Source organism: Oryx dammah, unplaced genomic scaffold (genome assembly GCF_014754425.2).
Source record: "Oryx dammah isolate SB20612 unplaced genomic scaffold, SCBI_Odam_1.1 HiC_scaffold_9, whole genome shotgun sequence".
Classification (NCBI taxonomy): Eukaryota; Metazoa; Chordata; class Mammalia; order Artiodactyla; family Bovidae; genus Oryx; species Oryx dammah.
The window spans coordinates 17608025-17628314 of NW_024070193.1; the positions used below are offsets into that span (position 1 = coordinate 17608025).

At 47.6% G+C, this 20290-nt stretch overlaps 1 protein-coding gene and 1 long non-coding RNA gene across 10 annotated transcripts in view; one reads left to right on the forward strand and one right to left on the reverse strand.

Annotated features, from left to right (window-relative positions):
- Positions 1-768: 768 nt before the first annotated feature.
- FAM107A (family with sequence similarity 107 member A) overlaps positions 769-20290 on the reverse strand; it is a 36634-nt gene continuing 17112 nt past the window's right edge. For 8 of the 9 annotated variants that reach the window (XM_040246514.1, XM_040246516.1, XM_040246519.1 and 5 more), the window contains exons 2-4: positions 3739-3913; positions 1499-1655; positions 769-1004 (exon numbers count right to left, since the gene is read on the reverse strand). In XM_040246514.1, coding sequence (XP_040102448.1) covers positions 897-1004; positions 1499-1655; positions 3739-3908 — 435 coding nt within the window. In that variant the 5' untranslated portion in view covers positions 3909-3913 and the 3' untranslated portion in view covers positions 769-896. Of the gene's footprint in view, positions 1005-1498; positions 1656-3738; positions 3914-4386; positions 5284-20290 lie in introns of those variants that run through there. The other variant, XM_040246521.1, reaches the window with a different exon arrangement.
- Positions 5482-8764, forward strand: LOC120867986. The gene is made up of 2 exons (XR_005722107.1): positions 5482-5565; positions 8035-8764. It is a non-coding gene; the product is annotated as an uncharacterized LOC120867986 (long non-coding RNA).

A 20290-nucleotide genomic window follows, 5' to 3' on the forward strand; every position in this document is an offset into this window, starting at 1 on the left:
TTGGGGCTGTGGAGGCGGATGGGAATCTCCAGGACGGGAGTCACGGGAGCTAGGAGGGCCTTTATTCGCCACCCCTGGATGCTCCAGCCTTGCCAGGGACAGTGTGCGCCTCAGAGCGGCGGTCCAGGAGCTTGTTAGAAACAAGATTCTCAGCTCTCACCCCGACCTGCGGGATTAGAAGCCGTCTTCCAGCAAAGGGCCCTAATAATTCATAGGCACAGTAAAGTTCAAGCAGCACTGTTCTAACTTCCAGAAGCGGAGCGGATGCAGCCCTGGGCTGCTGTGGTTACAGGGTGTAGGTGGGTGGCGTGGAGGGAATAAAGGTGAAGGGGTGGGGAGAGGCTGGCAGACCATTCGAAGCTGTCTTTGTTAGTGTGCGTCTACCTTGGAGGGTGGCTTTGGGCCACCCTGCCCTTCCTGAGGACAGACCATTCTCCCCTCAGGCTTTCAGTGTACGTGCCCCCATGATGCTCTGCTTAGCTGCCCCACACCTGGCTGCAGAGACCACATAGGGCAGCTCTCTGAGACCTGGGCTGTCCGGAGAAGCAGGGCCCCATGGGGCCAGAGAGGCACCTGTCACTTCTCAGCTCTGCCTGAAGCATCTTGGTAGGGCTCAGCAGCTCCTCAAGGAGGGAGCCTGGGGAAGTTCCTTCAGCAGCGGCTGCTTCTGGGAGCAGGAGCGATGAGCGCTAGAAGGAAAAGCCTGCATTCACGATCCCCCATCTTCTGGGGGTCAGGTGGGGGGCGGCCCGCTGGGGCGACGCGTTTTTCCAGGAGCGAGCATGAACACCGCAGAGCCGAGTCTAGGGGCCAGGGCTGCCAGGTACAGGAGGGCTGGAGGGGCATGGTGGGGGCCAGGGTGGGCTGTTGGGGGCACTGGGCCTCTGGAGCCAGCTCTACAGCGCCCTCTTCCCACTGGTAAAAGTGGTGATTCTCCGCAGGTTTTCCCTGACTTTCATAAATTCAGGGGCATGGTCCTCTTCCTTTTCTGGTTGTTTCTCCAGCTGAAGGAAAGAGAAGCAGAGATGTAAGGTTGGTGGGCTAGGGAGATTCCCACTCAAAAGCCACTGGGTTTGGACCCAGGGTCCTCTCTGGGGAAACAACCAGGATCAGTTCTGCCACCAGCTTGGAAGCTGAGGGGACACAGCACGGACTGTTCTCCCCAGGAAGCCTGCTTCAAATTGCAGACCTCAGCTGAGCCCTAGGTTCCTTATTTCTCAAATGGTAACTCCACTGGGCTCACAGGGCAGCTGTGAGAAGATAATCAGAATCAGCGTGCAATAGATGGGGCCAATGAGGAAACTGGACCAGTGCATCCCCTCTCTGAACCCAAGTCACACAGCGAAGGGAGTGGCTGAGTGAGGACACAGGCCAGGGGTGGACCCTGGGTCCAGTCCTCGTCTGGCTCCGCCTCCTCGTCAGCTGTTACTGCAGGCGTAATGCCTCCCTGGGCCAGCAGGTAGTCTTGGAGGAAGCTGGGGCTGGGGGCCCCACACACCTGGTTCAGCCTCTGCTGCCGTCTCAGCAGCTCCTGCTCAAAGGGGCACTGCAGCCGCTTGGCCTCCAGCTCCTCCTTCTTCTTCTTGATGAGCTGGTTCCACCGGCGGTGTTCCAGGACGCGCTGCAGCTCCGGCTTGCTGTCCACGCCCAGGCCCCTGGGGAGGGGGGCGGCGTTAGGAGATTCCCACTGCCCCGCACCCAGGGCTGCAGCCTGCACTGACGTCAGCCAGTACCTCGTGCAGTCTGGTAGCCCGGGGATGGGCAAGCATTTCTGTTCCAGGGTACAGGGAAGGGAGGCCCCTAGACTTGAGAGTCCAGTCCATACCACAGGTGTGAACAGACGGAAGGGGGGTCTGTACCCGGGCCTGTCTGAGCACAGAGACCAGGCTGTAGGGTATTTCTGGTTATTTTCTCAGGGTAAGTTTCTAGAGGCAGAATTGCTGGGTCAGGCAAAATCTTCAAAGATTTTTGGTTATATGTTCCTATCTGCTCCTTAGAAAAGGTTATCCAATTTATAACTTTTGTCAACAGTATTTAAGAGCATCTATTTCTCCTTACTGTCCAGTCTTCTTGTATTCCAGAATCTGGTAGGCAAGAAGGGTCTGGTGGAGCAGCTTGGGGATGGGTGCCAGCTACTTTCATTTGTTCTGTGAATTAACTGTACCTTCTGTTCATTTTTTCTTTATGGATTTGTAAGAGATAACGTACATGTTTTCGTCATTTATACCGCAAACATTCGCCCTGATTTGTCTTTAGGCTTCTGTTTTTTAAACTGTGGTGATTTTAAAAGGGACGACTCTAAAAGGGATCTTGACGAAGTACACAGTCAACCCTCGGTTTCCACAGATTGAATTCGTGGATACCGAGGGCGGGCTTGTGCAATGCCACTTTATACAAGGGCCTTGAGTTTTTGGGTTCTGTTGAGGGGTCCTAACCAGTCCTGGCGGATACAGAGAGACTAGTGTAACCAAGGGGCAGCAGGACAACATGGATGAAAAATGAGATCTGCTGGACAGTATGTTAGTTGAAAATGAGGACAATCACAGCCGGCGTCAATACCAAAAGCCACCACTAGAGGGAGCTGCGGAGGCTTTGCAACCTGCGTCCTGGTGCTGCTGAACAGAGGCCTTCTTGGGAAGGGAGGGACGCTCAGCCTCCCTCTCCCTTCCCCATGCATGCTCAAGTTGCCTCAGTCGTGTGTGACTCTTTTTGCAACCCCATGGACCGTAGCCTGCCAGGCTTCTCCATCCATGGGATTTTTCCTTAAGAATACTGGAGTGGGTTGCCCTTTCTTCCTGCAGGGGATCTTCCTGACCCAGGGATCAAACCTGCCTCTCCTGCATTGGCAGGCAGGTTCTTTACCACTGTGCTAGCTGGGAAGCCTGCCCTTCACCACAGTCCCTCAGTAACCCAGTAGTCCCAGGCCCGACACCTCCAGCCAGCCTTGCCCACTGCATGCTCCTGGCCTGCCTGCTCCACTCGTCCCTCCTCGACCACGGTGACACCCAGCATTGGGACCCTTCACAGCCCCACATTCTTCACTCTCTCTGAGCTCCTCCAGGTTCCTCTACACTCTCACATTCTCATCCATCAGCTGCTCACGGCCAGTACCCACCTCCTACCCTGGCTGACTCCCACTCACCCTTCTAGCCCTAGCTGAGGCATCACTTCATCCTTGGAGCCCAGGCTGGTGGCTCCGCTGGGGTCGCAGGCCATTCGTGCCTCCCTCAAAGCACCCATCCCACCATCTGGTCAAACATCTGTCTCTTCTGTGAGGGCAGGAACTGGGTCCCATTCCTCTGTGTACCCCCAGGTCTGGGCACAGGGCATCCACGTAGCAGACGCACATGGAGAGCAGGCACCCGTGGCTGACTAGGTGGGACTACAGGGCTTCTGTGCTGCTGACCACATGCTGCTGCTGCTAAGTCGCTTCAGTCGTGTCCAACTCTGTGACCCCATAGAGGGCAGCCCACCAGGCTCCCCCAGGCAAGAACACTGGAGTGGGTTGCCATTTCCTTCTCCAATGTATGAAAGTGAAAAGTGAAAGTCAAGTCGCTCAGTCGTGTCCGACTCTTCGAGACCCCATGGACTGCAGCCTACCAGGCTCCTCCGTCCATGGGATTTTCCAGGCAAGAGTACTGGAGTGGGGTGCCATTGCCTTCTCCGCTGACCACATGGGGTACCCTCAGACCTGCCCTCTCAGAGCCCCAGGGTGACTACCAGGCCAGCCTTTCCCACCTCCTGTGGTTCATGAGCAGCTCACGGTGCATCTCCTGGTGGTTCCGGGAGGCCTTCACGGGGTTCAGCAGCTTCTTGGGCTTGATGAGCTCTGGGTTCCATTCTCTGTGTTCTGGCCGGGCCATCAGGCCTCCGATGTCAGCCCGCTCCCTCTGGATCTCAGAGTACATGGAGGCTGTAGAAACAACACAGCCAGATGGGCGCACAGCCTCAGCCATTCACACAGCAGGGACAGGGGAGCAGGTCGAGCTGAGCGCACAGCCTCAGCCATTCTTGCGGCACAGTTGAAGGGCAAGGCTTTTGGTGTTTGATGGACCTTAGCCACCATGCAGCCCTGGGGGAGCTACCTGACTTTCCGAGCCTAGGTTTCCTCATTTGTGACAGTAAAATAGATAGCCTGTGCCCACGGTGTAAGGATTGGGGATCATGGCTGAAAAGTGGTACTGGATCACAAAGTACATGGGTTGACACGTGCAAATGTTTTTGACCTTTAAGGAAAAAAAATTTTTTTCCCTCCTATAAGAGGAATTCTGTTTGAGTTTCTGTTTCTCAGGGAGCTTGTATCAGAGAAAGAAAAAATATATACAAAGAGCAATGTGTACTTGTTAAAGGTAATTTGGATAAATGCAGTGATAAAGGAAACATCACCCCTTATTTTCCTGTCTGTAGTTTCCTCACAGACGTGTCCAGCTTTTCAGTTTCTCCAGATCAAAGAGAGGGTATGAAATCCCGGGACTGCCATGTGTAATCACAGAGGGCTAGTTGTCATCTTGAATGCAGACGTCTGCCTTCTTCATGGCCTCAGTTCCACCACAGTAGCTTGAAATGTCAGTGCGTTTGAAATTCGGCAGAAGGGCTCACTTCTCTCCAGGTGGGCTCCATATCCTTGAAATGCCCTCAACTAAGCCACCATGAGGGTGAAGGTAAGAGAGAAGTGTGTGTGGGGTGTGTGCGCGTGCATGTGTGTGTGAGAGAGACTTAAAATTCCTCTAGAGAATGACCCAGGCTGGCTATTTTGAGTGAAACTTTAGGCCCTGGTTCTGACCTCTTCATGAGTCCTGTTTTTCTGAGGCACAGCCTCTGTTACACACTAGGCATGGCAGTGTCTGGCGTGGTAATTGATCGTGAAACCCTTGAGGTTGTACAGATGGGGAAACTGAGGCTCAGGGAGGTTGGTCTCGGGGAACCGGTGCCTTAGGGCCTGTGGGCTCCACGTTGGAGCTGAGGGGGCGTGTCTGCGCTGCACACACCAGGCTCTGGCTCCCCTTGTCAGACACCACCAGCCATAGTGTGTGTATGTGTCTACCCCACTCTCCCAATTCATCCCCCCCAGACATATTTACACTACTGTACTACTGTGTATACAGCACGGGGGAAAGAGAAGTACAGTCTGTTTATAGGAAAAATCTCAACCTTAATGCTTTCCAATATACATTAGGGACAGACATACACTGTTTGATTTTACCTGTGAGAGAGCTAGAATAGTCAAATTCATAGAAAGTACACTGGTTGACTCCAGGGGCTGGGTGGGTGGGGACTGGGGACAGAGTTTCAGATTATGAAGGTGAGAAATTCAGGCGATGGATGATGGTGGCCGTTGCACACAGTGGGGATGTACTTAGTGCGTCTGAACTGTACAGGTAAGTATGGTTAAAATAGTATGTTTATATTATGTGACTTTCACCACACCAAGCACCATGTTGCCTGTGGACAGGCCTTTACTTCTTCCCTACCTCTAGGAAGAGGATGAACGCCATTCTCTGCTTGATGAACAGCAGTTCTCCAAGTAAACTGGACTGGGATGGAGGTCTGTGCAAGAACCTAGAGGTGGGTAATAAGGTTCGGGGGGTGGGGTGGAGAAAACAGGGTTTGATGGGCTGTCAATTGCAAGGTGTTGTGTTAGGGAATGTGGGCATCAAAGCTCTGCAAATGGTAGCGCTCCAGACACATGTTTGGCGTGTTACCTACTACACGGTGCTGTTAGGATGACTAAGTGAGACCCTCTTTGTAAGATGCTGGGAAAACTGTTATATTTTGGATGTAGACAGACTGTGTCAGAGCCTGGAGCCATGGTTGCCAATGTTCTTCAATTCCCAAAACCATTTCTACAATGAGTATTCTAATTTTCTCGCTTTCTTTTTCATAAGGCTATTGATTTTCAGGTATATCCTTAATTTGGGGGGCCTTAAAAAATGGTAGTTAAAAATGGGCAGTAGACAAACAGTTGGCTGTATCAACTCCTTCCTCCTCTAAAAAATGTGGATATTCTCTTAGTCTGAGATTAAGTTGTCTGGGAGCCAATGCATTAAGAGTATCTTGACTCAGATTGGAGTTCGGAGAATTTCCCCCCTTTCTTCTGCCTTTTCCCATTATCAGTAAAGTCTCACCAATTCTTTATCTGAGTAATTGCCAGCCACTCTTTCCTTCCTATGTCTTCAGCACAGGCCATTATCACACCATGCTTAAAATAAGTGCTTCCACTCCTCAGCTAGTCGTCCTGCTGTTAGTTCCTGTATGCCCCCAGAGCTTGATAATTTTCATCAGTCACACTGTCTTGAAATCAACTAACTATGGCACCAAAGCAACGAGACAGGAAATAGAAACATTATATAACTTTGGGAGAGGGCAGAATTAAGATCTTTGTAAGATATCATTATCTATACCCAGAATTCCCAAATGGATTAACAGAAAAGCATTTGAAACTAATGAGGAAATTCAATAGTGTGCCCAGATTCAAAACAAACACCCAAAACCAAGAGGTTCCTGCATAACAGGAACGACCGTTGAGAAAGTACACAACCACACAATTACTCATTTATTCTACAGTATGTTGGAGTTCCTGTAATTTACCAGGTAGGGTGGTAGAGATGAACTGCGCAAGCAAGGCTCCGCCTCCCCCAGAGCTGAAATTCTGCGAGGGAGGCAGAGAGCAAACGTGTACACAGACCAACAAAAATAAACGATTGCACACGGAGAGGCTCAAACGCAGGGGGCTGACCGGAGGACCTTCTTCAGCCAGGTGCAGCGGGAGGGCCTCTCGGCCGCTGACCTTTAAAAGCTGAGAAGGAAGAGGGTTGGGGTGGGGGGCAGAGGAAACCGCCTGTGTGACTCATGTACCTTGAACAAGCTCGGTCTGTTCAGGAAACAAAAAGGCACAGTGTGTACGGAGTGGCGTGAGGGAGTGACGGAGCGGGGCCGTGTTTGGAGCGAGGGTGGACGGGTGGTTTCAAGTGGCGGAAAGATCGCGTCGGGTTTGATTTTGAGAAGGTCATTCTTGCCGCTGTGTGGGGAGAAACTGTCAGCAGGTTTGGGAAGTCTTATATGACTTTGGTTTCTCTTCCTTGCAACGGGCAGCCTCTGTCTTTCCCCTTAAATTCCAGAGGAAAAACATCCGATTGGCCGGGCTGAGGACCTTTCACCCCATAGGTCAGCAGCGAGCCAATGAGTGGGCTGCCCGGGGCCAGTCCCCATCCAGGGCGGCCCACATAGGATCGCGCTTACCCGCGGGTCCTGCGTTCTCAGTTTGCACTGCCAGCCAAGTCGCTTCAGTCGTGTCTGACTCTTGGCGACCCCACGGACCGGACCGAATCCATGGGATTCTCCAGACCGGAATCCTGGAGGGTGCCAGGCCCTCCTCTAGGGGATATTCCCAACGCGTGGATGGACCTGTCTCTGATCTCTCCTGCACTGGCAAGCAGGTTCTTTAGCACTAGAGCCACCTTCTGCAAACTATGTAGCCAGCCCTGCACCCCAGGTCCAATCAATGACCAGCTCTAGGCTTTTAAAAAATAGCGTCGGTGGTGAGGTGTGGCAGATGCTGTTTTGCTGAGACCAGGGTGGTGTGGTGATTGAGGCAGGAGTCTGAAGGACGTGACTGGTTCTTCAGCCCAGACCTGCAAGCTGGGAAAACTGCTGCCTTTGCCAGTTAATGTTCTGAACTTCAGGAAACACGTGTGAGATCCGTGGGTGGTGTGTGTGTGTCCCTGTCCAGGATTTAGCTGCAGAGCCAACCGTCCTGCCTTTGAACTAAAAGAGGCCTCAGACAGAGTGGGGGAAGGAGAGGGAGGGACAAATTGAAAGAGTAACACTGAAACATACATATTACCATATGTAAAACAGATAGCCGGTGGGAATCTGCTGTGTGACACAGGAGGGCAAATCGGTGCCCTGTGACAACCCGGAGGGGTGGGAGGGGACATATGTATACCGCTGGGTGATTGTTGATGGATGGCAGAAACTACAACATTGTAAAGCAATTATCCTCCAATTAAAAAAAAAATTTTTTTTTTTAAAAAGGCCTCCATATAGAAGAGCCTCAGCTAAGTGCTGGAGTAAAAGAGGCTGCTCAACAAAGCACAGGAGGTCGGCCAGGAAAATCCAGCTTTCCTGAGAGTCAGCTCGGCCTCCTGAGCAGAGGTGGGGTTCATTTTCAGGGCTGCTCTGGCCTGGTCTCTCAGCTTGCTGGGGTGTCCTGAGCAGGGAGGTGGCCGTGATGGGGGCAGTAATGTGAGGGGAGCATAAGGTCATCTCTGAAAAGAGAAAGGTGAATGCTCTGAGGAGCTGGCGAGCAGAGAAAAGAACCTATTGAAGAGAAAGTTGAGTGGCTAAGGCATGTCCTTCACTGCTTGTCAAATTAAGAGAATGATGTTGGAGCCATTAGAACCTGTACTTAACGTTGGCTCAGCCCCTTCCTAGCCTTGGGCAAGTGTCTGCAGCAGGAGTCCAAAACTCCAGCCTTTGGCTGAAACCCAACCGCTCCAGAACACAGCCACGCCCACTCATTACTTAACTGCGTGTGACTGCTTCCGAGAGAACAGCAGTGCTGAGTAGGTGTGACAGCTGCTGTTGATCAGCACCCTTCTTCAGGAGGTTGCTGCAAAATAAAGCAGGTGGTGCTTGGCTCATAAGTGCCTGGTACTGAGGTGAGGACTCAGTGCGTGCCGGCTGCCGGGGCCTCACTCTGAGTGGGGCCACCTCATGAGGTGTTATTGATCATCACCATTAAAAGATCCCACTCCTCCATATACACTACCATGCATCAAACGGCTTTCGGGAAGCCACTGCCTAAAGCAGGGAGTCTGCTTGGTGCTCTGTGACAACCCAGACGGTGAGATGGTGGGGTGGGAGGGAGGCGCGCAAGGAGGGCGGTGTGTGTATACATATGGCTGATTCATTGTTGCACAGCAGAAACTACCACCACTGTAAAGCAATTATACTCCAATTAAAAAAATTTCACAGTAACAAAATATCCCACTTGTCTCAGATTGAGCTTTCGCAGTCTTCTTAAAAACTGTACTGGTCATTTCTTTGTGTTAGCATTTTCCCAGTCCACATACTGCAGCCACGAGGGAGAACGGAGTCTTAATAAAGTAGGTGCACATTTTTCCCAGGTGCCATTGAGTTCCAGTGAAGCAATGTGTTCACTTAGGGCTAATATTTCTGCACTACTCTGACCATGAAAGGTAAAGAGCAGGCAACAGCCCTATTAGGCTAAGATTTCATTATACTGGAAAATAATTTGACAGTGAAAAGGAAAGAGAAAGTGAGTTGCCAGAAACATGCTTAAACTATTTTTCTGTGCTGTAATGAAGGCTTATGAGGAACTGTCAGTATTCCCATGGACCTGATATTAAAAAACTTTTGAATCTTGTAAAGCCTTCATATATATGCTCCAATACAGAAGCAATTACCTTGTCTGGATAAGTACTGGCTTGTACATTTTAAAGTATTTCCAGACTGGGGGTGGGGTCGGGGGACTGTACTGGTTAAATCGGTTGTATTAACCCTGGCTGTATCATCCGACGGACTTTAATAAATATCATTGCCTGAGTCCTACCCCTGGATTCTGATTTAACTGACCTGGGAGGTAGTTAGCAGAGGACATCAGACACCTAAGAGGACAAGAAAGATATCCTGATAAGCCGGGAGGTCGAAGGAAGAAGAGGAGAGGAAGCAGAAGGTGGGGAGGTGGACTGGGACAGAAGGCGGGCTTGGAGAAGAGCCCAGCAAACGGGCTGTGGCCGTCAGGACAGGCTGAGAGCCACGAAGGTGGTCCCAGTGTGACACGGGTGCCCACGGGGGCTGGGACGTGGAGTTTGAGAGCTGCCCACCCCCTGGGAGGCCCACTCGCCCTGATCCCATGGGCCCCAGCTCCTTCCTGCCTGGTGGGCTCCTGTACTCTGGCACAGAGTTCAGTGGGAGTAATAGCTGCAGGGGGGAACTGAGACCACAGCTGAGCCTCCGGAGCCACCTGGCTTTTGCAGCTTCGGTCTCTGGACACACACTCATGGGGGTTGGGCCAGGCCGGAGGCTGTGCCGCCTCCCTGGGTCCTGCAGCGTGCCCAGGTGCACGACCACTGCAGTCCCGGGACGTGACCTCAGTCAGAGGACCTGCACCGGGGGCCTGGTGAAAAGAACACCTGGGGGTCAACAGGGCCGACTGCTAGTGACCAACAATATGAATCACCCCCACAGTCATGGTGGGCCAAAAGCAGTGCCAGCAACAAACAGAGTGCTTGGTGAGTTCGCACAGCAGAGCTCACTCTCAGGCGACCAGCTCCCGAGGAGGGACACTCAGTGGGCTTCTCTCCCCGTGACGGGGCTCCAGTCCCACAGCTGGGGAGCAGACCCCACCCCTGCCAGGGCAGTGACAACCAGAGGGCAGGCTCTGGTCTCCGCACAACCCTCAAACCCCCTATCAAGGGACAACGGCACAAGCCTCTGGACCAACCTCCCCCACCAGGGGATGCACAGAAGCAAGAAGAACTGCAGTCCTGCAAAGAGGAAATCTGATAGCAAACCAGTAACTGTAGGAAATGAGATTTGCTTTTGAAATTAAGAGACCAGGAGCTTAAAACAATCTTGTCTGTGTGTGTCTTTGTGTGTGTGTGTAGGTATAGTGTGTGAGTTACTCAGTCACGTCCAACTCTTTGCAACTGCAGCCCTCCAGGCTCCTCTGTCTGTGGAATTCTCTAGGCAAGAACAGTGGAGTGGGTTGCCATTCTCTTCTCCAGGGGATCTTCCCGACCCAGGGATCGAACCCAGGTCTCTGCATCACAGGTGGATTCTTTACTGTCTGAGCCACCAGGAAAGGGGTGTGTGTGGGGGTGTGTGTGTGCGTGCAGACTGCTTTATCAAAAGCTCATGGGAAATGCAAGCAAAACCACAATAGGTATACACACACAGGAAAAAAAAGCAACCCAAACACAACACTAAAGATGGTCATCAAACCACGAGACGAGAACAATAAAGGGAAGAAAAAAATACAAAAACCCCAAGCAATTAAGAAAATGTCATTAGGAACATATATATTTATATGTTCAGTGCCTCAACCAAAGATATAGCCTGGCTGAATGGATACAAAAACAAGACCTGTACATATGCTATCTGTGAGAGGCCCACTTCAGACCTAGGGGCACATACAGACTGAAAGTGAAGGGATAGAAAAAGGTTTTTCATGCAAATGGAAATCAACAGAAAGTTGGAATAGCAATATTTATATCAGACAAGATAGACTTTAAAATGTCAGACAAGATAGACTTTAAAATGAAGATTGTTACACAAGTCAAGGAAGGATATGCATAATGATCAGGAGATCAATTCAAGAAAAAGATGTAACAGTTAAAATATACATATCTCAGTCAGTCAAGAATCTGCCTGCAGTGCAGGAGACCCAGGTTTGATTCCTGGGTTGGGAAGATCCCCTGGAGAAAGAAATGGTAACTCACTCCAGTATTCTTGCCTGGAGAATCCCATGGACAGAGGAGCCTGGCAGGCTACAGTCTATGGGGTTGCAAGTGTCGGACACAACTTAGCGACTAAACTACTAACTACTAACGTAAGAACACCTCAATATATAAGGCAAATGCTAACAGCCATAGAAGGGGGAATTAACAGTAACATACCCCACTTACACAAACAGATCACACGGACAGAAAATTATGAAGGACACACAGGCTTCAAATGACACATTAGATCAGACAGACCTAATTGTTACTTAGAGAACGTTCCATCCAAAAACAATACACTTTCTTCTCAAGGGCACATGAGACATTCTCCAGGACAGATCACATCTTGGGACTGCAGTCACATCAAGCATGTTTTCCAACCACAATGTTATAGTGTTAGAAGTCATTCTAATATTACAAATCTAATTACTGTAATTCAATTACAGGAAAATGTCAAAAAATACAAGTACATCGAGGCTAAAAAGTATGTTACTAAGCAATCAACGTATCTTGAAGAAATCAAAGAAATACAAAAATGTCCACAGACAAATGACAGTGAAAACATCCAAAACCTGTGGGAGGCAGCAAAAGCAGTTCTAAGAAAGACGTTTAGAGCAATGCCATCTTACCTCAAGAAACAAGAAAAATCTCAAAAGCCAAACTCTACACCTAAAGCAGCCAGAGAAAGAACAATAAAGCGAACCCCAAGATAGTTGAAGTAAGAAATAAAGATCAGAGCAGAAATAAATGAAATAGAGTCACAGAAAACAGTACCGATGATCAGTGAAACTAAAAGCTGGTTCTTTGACAGGAAGTAATAGAAAATATGAACAGGCCAGTCGCAAGTTTGGAAACTGTGATGAAAAAGCTTCCCAGAAACAAAAGTCCAGGACCAGATGGCTTCACAGGAGAATTCTATCAAGCATTTAGAGCAGGGGTAACACCTCTCATTCTCAAACTGTTCCAAAGAGCTGCAGAGGGAGGAACATTCCCAAACTCATTCTATGAGTCCACCACCATAACCCTGATACCAAAACCAGACAAAGACGTCACACACAAATTTACAATATCACTGATAAACACGTGTGCAAAAATCCTCAATACTAGCAATCATTTACAACAACATATTGAAAGTATCATACATCATGATCAAGTGGGACTTATCCCAGAGGAGCTAGAAGTTTTCAGTATGTGCAAATCAACCAGTGTGATACACCATATTAGCAAATTGAAGAATAAAAACCATATGATCATCCCATTGTTGTTCAGACATGCTATGTCTGACACTGCAACACGCCAGGCTTCCCTGTCCTTCACTATCTCCCAGAGCTTGCTCAAACTTATGCCCATTGAGTCGGTGATGCCATCCAACCATCTCATCCTCTGTCTTCCCCTTCTCCTCCTGCCTCAGTCTTTCCCAGCATTAGGGTCTTTTCCAGTGAGTCAGCTCTTAATGTCAGGTGGCCAGAGTATTGGGGCTTCAGCATTAGTCCTGAAGCTCCAGTACTTCAGGACTGATCATCTCATTAGATACAGAAAAAGCTTTTGAGAAAATTCAACAGCCATTTATGATGAAAAACTCTCTAGAAAGTGGCATAGAGAGAGAGCCTATCTCAACGTAATAAAGATCATATATGAAAAACCCACAGCTAACATCATTCTCAAAGGTGAAAAACTGAAATCATTTCCTCTAAGATGAGGAATAAGACAAGTATGTCCATCATTATTCAATAAGTCCTAGCCACAGCAATCAGAGAAGAAAGGAAAGAAATCCACATTGGGAAAAGAGTAGTAAAACTGTCACTATTTACAGATGACATGATACTATACATAGAAAATCCTAAAGATGCCACCAGAAAAATACTTGACCTAATCAATGATTTGTACAAAGTCACAGTATACAAAATTAATGAATCTCTTGCATTCCTGTAACTAACAAAGATCAGAAAGAGATATTAAGGAAACAACCCCAGTTTAGCACTGTAACAAAAAGAATACAATACCTAGGAATAAACCTACCTAAGGAGGCAAAGACTGGTACGCAGATAACTTTGTAAGATACCGATGAAAGAAATGATGACACAAACAGATGGGGAGATACACTGTGTTCTAGGACTGGAAGAGTCAGTATTGTGAAAATGCCTATACTACCCAAAGCAGTCTTCAGATTCCTTGCAATCTGATCAAATTATCATGGCATTTTTCACAACGCTTAAAAAAATAATAATTTGTATGGAAATTCAGAACACCCAAGCAGCCAAAGCAATTTGGAGAAAGAAAAACAGAACTGGAGGGATCAGGCTCCCTGACTTCAGAGTTTACTGCAAGGCTACAGCAGTCAATACAATATAGTGCTGGCACAGAAACAGAAATACAGACCAGTGGGGCAGGATAGAACGCCCAGAGATGGACCCGTGGGCCTGTGGGCACTCCATACGTGACACAGGAGGCACGGAGCATACGCTGGAGAAAAGACAGGCTCTTCAGGAAGTGGTGCTGTGAAAACTGGGCAGCTCCATGTAAAAGAATAAACTTGGAACACTCCCTAACACCACTCACAAACTCAAAGTGGGTTACAGACCTGAATGTCAGGCCAGACACTGTAAAACTCTAAAGAGGAAAACACAGGCAGAACACTCAAAGAAACTGCACCAAGATTTTTTGACCCATCTCCTAGAGTAATGAAAATAAAAACAAAAACAAGTGGGGCATAATTAAGCTTAAAAGCTTTTTGCAGAGCAAAAGAAACCACAAATAAGATGAAAAGACACCCCTCAGAATGGGAGAAAATATTTGCAAACAAAGCAATTGACAAAGGATTAGTCTCTAAAATATACAAACAGCTCACGTAGCTCAATATCAGAAAAACAACCCAATCAAAAAATGGGTGGGAGACCTAAATAGACATTTCTGCAAAGAAGATATTCAGATGGTCAACACACCCGTGAAAAGATAACATCACTAGTCATTAGAGGAATGCAGATCGGAGCTACAATAAGGTAGTACCTACGCGTGTGTCAGAATGGCCATCATTAAAAAATCTACAAACAAATGCTGGGTGAGGTGTGGAGAGAAGGGAACCCTCCTGCACTCTTGGTGGGAACGTAAAACTGATAAAGCCACTATGAAGAACGGTATAAAGGTCATTAAAAAAATAAGTAGGTTCTTTTTTTTTTTTAATAAGTAGGTTCTTAAAAAAAAAAACAAACTATTTTTATGAAGGTTCATTAAAAAAAAAAAGAATAGAACTAGGCCATGACCCAGCGATGGCACCCCACTCCAGTCCTCCTGCCTGGAAAATCCCATGGACGGAGGAGCCTGGTGGGCTGCAGCCCATGGGGTCACTAAGAGTCAGATATGACTGAGCGACTTCACTTTCACTTTTCACTTTCACGCATTGGAGGAGGAAATGGCAACCCACTCCAGTGTTCTTGCCTGGAGAATCCCAGGGACGGGGAGCCTGGTGGGCTGCCGTCCATGGGGTCACACAGAGTCGGACACGACTGAAGAGACTTAGCAGCAGCATGACCCAGCAATCCCACTACTGGCCATATAAGCAGAGCAAACCATTATTCAAAAAGATACATGTACCCCAGTGTACACTGCAGCGCTATTTACAATAGCCAGGACATGGAAACAGTCTAAACATCCACTGACAGATGACTGGATAAAGCAGGTGTGGTGCTATATACAATGAAATATTACCCATAAAAAGGAACAAAATGGAGTCAGTAGTAGTGATGCAGATGAACCTAGAGTCTGTCATAGAGTGAAGTAATTCAGAAAGAAACAGTATTTATATTAATGCACACATATGGAATCTAGACAGTGGTACCGATGAGCCGACTTGTAGGGCAGGAATAGAGATGCAGACAGAGAGAATAGACTTACGGACACGGGGATGGGGAGGGCTGAACGACTGAGAGAGTAGCTTTGACACATACACCACGATGTATAAAACAGCCAGTGAAAGGCTGCCATATAGAACAGGGAGCTCAGCTCAGTGTTCCGTGATGACCCCCAGAGGTGGCTGGGGGCCTGGGAGGGAGGCTCAGGATGGAGGGGATGTATGTATAGATACAGCTGCTTCACTTTTTGTATTATTATCTGTTGGGTCTTCGCTGTGGTTCATTGAAGCTCGTGGGCTTCCTTACTCTGTGGCATGTGGGATCCTAGTTTCCTGGCCAGGGCTTGAACCCTTGCATTTGAAGGCAGATTCTTAACCACTGGACCACCAGGGAAGTTCCTGGTTCACTTTTTTGTACAGCAGAAACACAACATTGTAAAGCAATTATACTCCAATGTGGGGGTGGGGGGGGGGCGGGGAGATGTGGTACATACACAATAGAACATCAGTCATAAAAGAGAATGAAAGGGGGTCATTTATAGAGGTTGGTTGGACTTAGAGACTGTCACAGAGTGAAGTAAGAAAGAGGAAAAACAAATATTGTTTATAAACGCATATATATGTGGAATATAGAAAAATGGGATAGACAGTCTTATTTGAAAAACAGAAATAGAGACACAGAAGTACAGAATGAAGAAATGGACACCAAGGAGGGAAGAGATGGGATGAACTGGGAGACTGGGTTTGACATCTTTCACTCTTCATACTGTATTTAAAACAGGCAAAGAGGCAGAGAACCTGCTGTACTGCTCAGGGAACTCAGTGTTGTGTTGACCTAAACTGAGAAGGAAATCTGGAACTGAGGGGATATACGGATGCATATAGCTGATTCACTTTGCTAGGCAGTGGAAACACAACATTGCAAAGCAACTATAGTAAAAATAATTTTTTTAAAAAAACTGGTTCTTTGAGAAGATGAACAAAATCTATAAACCTTCAGCCAGAATCATCTAGAAACAAAAAGAAGGCTCAAATCAATAACATTAGAAATGAAAAATAAGGTACAATGGACTCCACAGAAATAAGAAAAAGATCCCAGGAGACGACTATAGGCAGGTGTGTGCCAACAGAATGGAGAACCTGGAAGAAAGGGACAACCTCTTAGAAAAGCACAATCTTCCAGGACTGAACCAGAGGAAGTGGAAAGTATGAACAGACCAGGCACAGGTACCCAAACTGAAACTGATTAAACAGCTCCAAACACACAAAAGTGCAGGGCCAGACGGCGTCACAGGCATTCTGTCAAACATTTAGAGAAGAGCTCACGCCTACGCTTCTGAAATTCCCCAGAACACTGCAGCGCAATGAACGCTCCCAGTCATTCTGTGAGGCCACCATCACCCTGATGTTAATAGCAAAAGCAGACAGATATCACAAGAGAAAATCACAGGTCAGTATCACTGATGAACGTAGACACGGAAATCCTCAACAAAACACTGGCAAACCGATTCCACCAATACATTAAAAAGGATCATATAGCATGATAAGTGGGATTTATCTTAGGGTTGCAGGGATTTTTTAATATCCACAAAACAGTCAGGGTGATACATCACAGTAAGAAACTGAAGAATACTTTTGACCAAATTCAACGGTCATCTACAATAGACACTCTCTAGAAAGTGAACATAGAAGGAACTTCCTGCAGCATAGTAAATAACACGAAACAAACCTGCTGCTAACATCACACTCAATAGTGAAATGCTGAAGGCGGCTCCTCTAAGACAAGGAATGGGACGAGGCTGTCCACTTTTGCCACTTTTACTGAACATGGTCTTGGAAGTTCTAGCCATGGCAATCAGAGAAGAAAAAGAACAAAAGGAATCCAAATTGGAAAAGAAGTAAAACTCTCACGGTTTGCAGATGGCAGACACTATAGGGAACCAGCAAACCACCAGTGGTCATCAAGGAATGTGGTCAAGTTGCAGGATACAAAATTAATACACAGAAATCCACGGCATCTGTACGTTAACAGCGAAAGATCAGAAGAAGAAACACTCCCACCCAAAGCAATCTACAGATTGAATGCAATTCCTATTATATTATTAATAGCATTTTTCACAGAACTAGAACAAAAAGTTCTAAAATTTATATGAAAACACAAAATACCCCCAATACCCTAAGAAATCCTGAGAAAGAAAAATGGAGCAGGAGGAAATCGGACTCCCTGATCAGGCTAGACTACAAGGCTACAATCAGTGTAGTACAGTACTGGTACCAAAACAAATACCCACCCACAGAACAGGCTAGAAAGACCAGAAATAAATCCACACAGATGTGGTGAGCTAACACGACAAAGGAGGCAAGGATATGCAATATTCTTGAAATAAAGTCTCTTCATAAACAGTGCTGGAAAACCTGGACAGCTATGTGTAAAAGAATGAAATTAACACCATAGACAAAAATAAATTCGAAATTGATTAAAGACCTAAAGGTAAGACAACACACTGTTTCCTTAGAGGAAAGCAGAGGCAGGACACGGTTTGACGTAAATCACAGCAGTATCTTTTTCGACTCGTCTTTACAGCAATGCCAGTAAAAACAAATGGGACCTAATTAAACTTAAAACCTTTTGCACAGTAAAACAAACCGTAAAGAAAACAAAAAGACCACCCACAGAATGGGAAAAAATATTTGCAAAGGAACTGAAAAGGAATTGATCTCCAAAATATACAAACAGCGCGTGCAGCTCAATATCAAAAAAGCAAACAAGCCAGTCAAAAAATGGGCAGAAGACCTAAATAGACATTTCTCCAAAGACATCCAGGTGGTGAAGAGGCACATCACTGATTATTAGATACAAATCAAAACTATAATGAGACACCCACCTCACACTGGTCAGAATGGTCATCATGAAAAGTCGGAACCGATAAATGCTGGAGAGGGTATGGAGAAAAAGGAACCCTCCTACATTGTTGGTGGGAATGTAAATTGGTACAGTACCAACTTATAGTGTGTACTAATTTACAGAATGTAAATTGGAAAACAGTATGGAAGTTCTGCAAAAAAAAAAAAAAAAACTGAAAAGTTTTAAAAACGAAAAAGAGCAATCCCACTCCTGGAAAACAGAAGGAAACTGTAATTCAGAAAGATGTATGCACCCAAATGTTCATAGCAGCACTACTGACAGTAGCCAAGACATGGAAGGAACCTAAATGTCCACTTAACGGAGAAGTGGATAAAGGAGATGTAGCACATAAATACAAGGGAATATTACTCAACCATAAAAATGAAACATGCCATCTCCAGCAACATGGATCAGCCTGGAGATTATTACACTAAGTGAAGACAGACAGAGAAAGACAGATACCACATGATATTGTTCACATGCAGAATCTTTAAAAAAAAAATGATAGAAATGAACTTGACAGAAACAGATTCAGGCTTAGAAAACTTATGGTCGCCAGCCAGTAAAGCTGGGGAGTAGGGATAAATTGAAATAAGCGTATACACCCTGCTACATTCAAAACATAATAAGGACCTAACGAATAGCACAGTGAACTTTGTTCAATATTCTGTAATAACCTAACTGGGAAAAGAATTTTAAAATGCATGTGTGTGTGTGTGTGTATATATATATATGTATGTATAACTAAATCACTTTGTTGCACACCTGAAACTAAATCAACATATGTATAGTTCAATATGACATAAAAAAGCATCCTAAGTGATTCTAATAGACAGCTTTGTAACACAGAGTTTAAAAAAAGCCTTTTTTGCTTTGGCCTGAGTGATTTCAGCTGACTGGTTGGACTGGCTCTTGGGGGCGGGTCTGGTTACAGTCAATGTGCTTGGCAGCTTTGTGACCTTGGATGGGAACGTAACTTCCTGGATCCTCCTCTCTGCAATCAAGATGCTGTGAGGACTGGACAGGCTGAAGTGGTGGGGGTGGGGCAGAGGCAGCCAACGACAGACCCTGCAATTGTAGCCCGCGAGGCTCCTCTGTCCATGGGATACTCCAGGCAAGAATAGTGGAGTGGGTTGCCATGCCCTCCTCCAGGGCATCTTCCTGAGCCAGGGATCGAACCCGCGTCGCTCATGTCTCCTGCATGGACAGGCAGGTTCTTTACCGCCGCCGCCAAGGGTACCCGTGTTGAGCACCTGACATCTGATGAAGGCTCGCTCGCCTGCATCTGGGTCTCACAGTCGCCCCCAGGAGGCAGCCAGTGGTACTGTTTTATTATTCCCATTTTCTAAATGGGAAAACTGAATCTCAGAGAGGCCAAGCTACTTGTCCAAAGATACGCAAAATAAATGGCAAAGTCAGAAGCTTTGGGCCGCAAAGCCAGTGCTCTTTCTGCCACTGCGGTGTCTTCCAGGTGCAAGGCAGCGCCTCAGTCAGGCAGCTCTACATCCCTTGCCTCTCCGGACACTCGAGAGAGCCCAGTAAAGAGGCAGTGAGAGCCCTTTGATAGTGAGAAACCGGTGCTGCTAACTGGGGAACTCTGCGCCCTCCCGTTGGGGGAGCTCGGGCCGGGCCCTCACTGCTCTGGGCTTAAGCCAGAATCCACCGGCCTGTCTGCCCCCCGCTGGGCTGCTAGGAGAGTCCAGCTGGTGGCCGTGCCTCCCGGGGTGTTGTCGGAGTCTTCACTCCTCTGCCCTCCCTCCCTCTGCCCTTGTTCCTCATTACTGATCAAGCTGGCGCCTTTACAACGCAGCCAATGATCTCCTCGGTTCAGCGTTTCACGGGATGGAGGCGCAGAGGAGAAGGGAAGCTTTGAAAATAACTACTGACCAAGGAGAAAGAGGCATTCAGTAAAAGTGACGAGCGTGGCCATCGCATTTCCGAACCCTCGTACCTCTTTCCTCCCAGTGGGCAGAGTACCTGTTTGTACTTCCCTGACCTGCGGCCACAGCGTGGCATATCTGGGGGCCTCCTCCACACTTCCAGCCCCCCGCCCCTGATGCCTGGAAGCCCCCG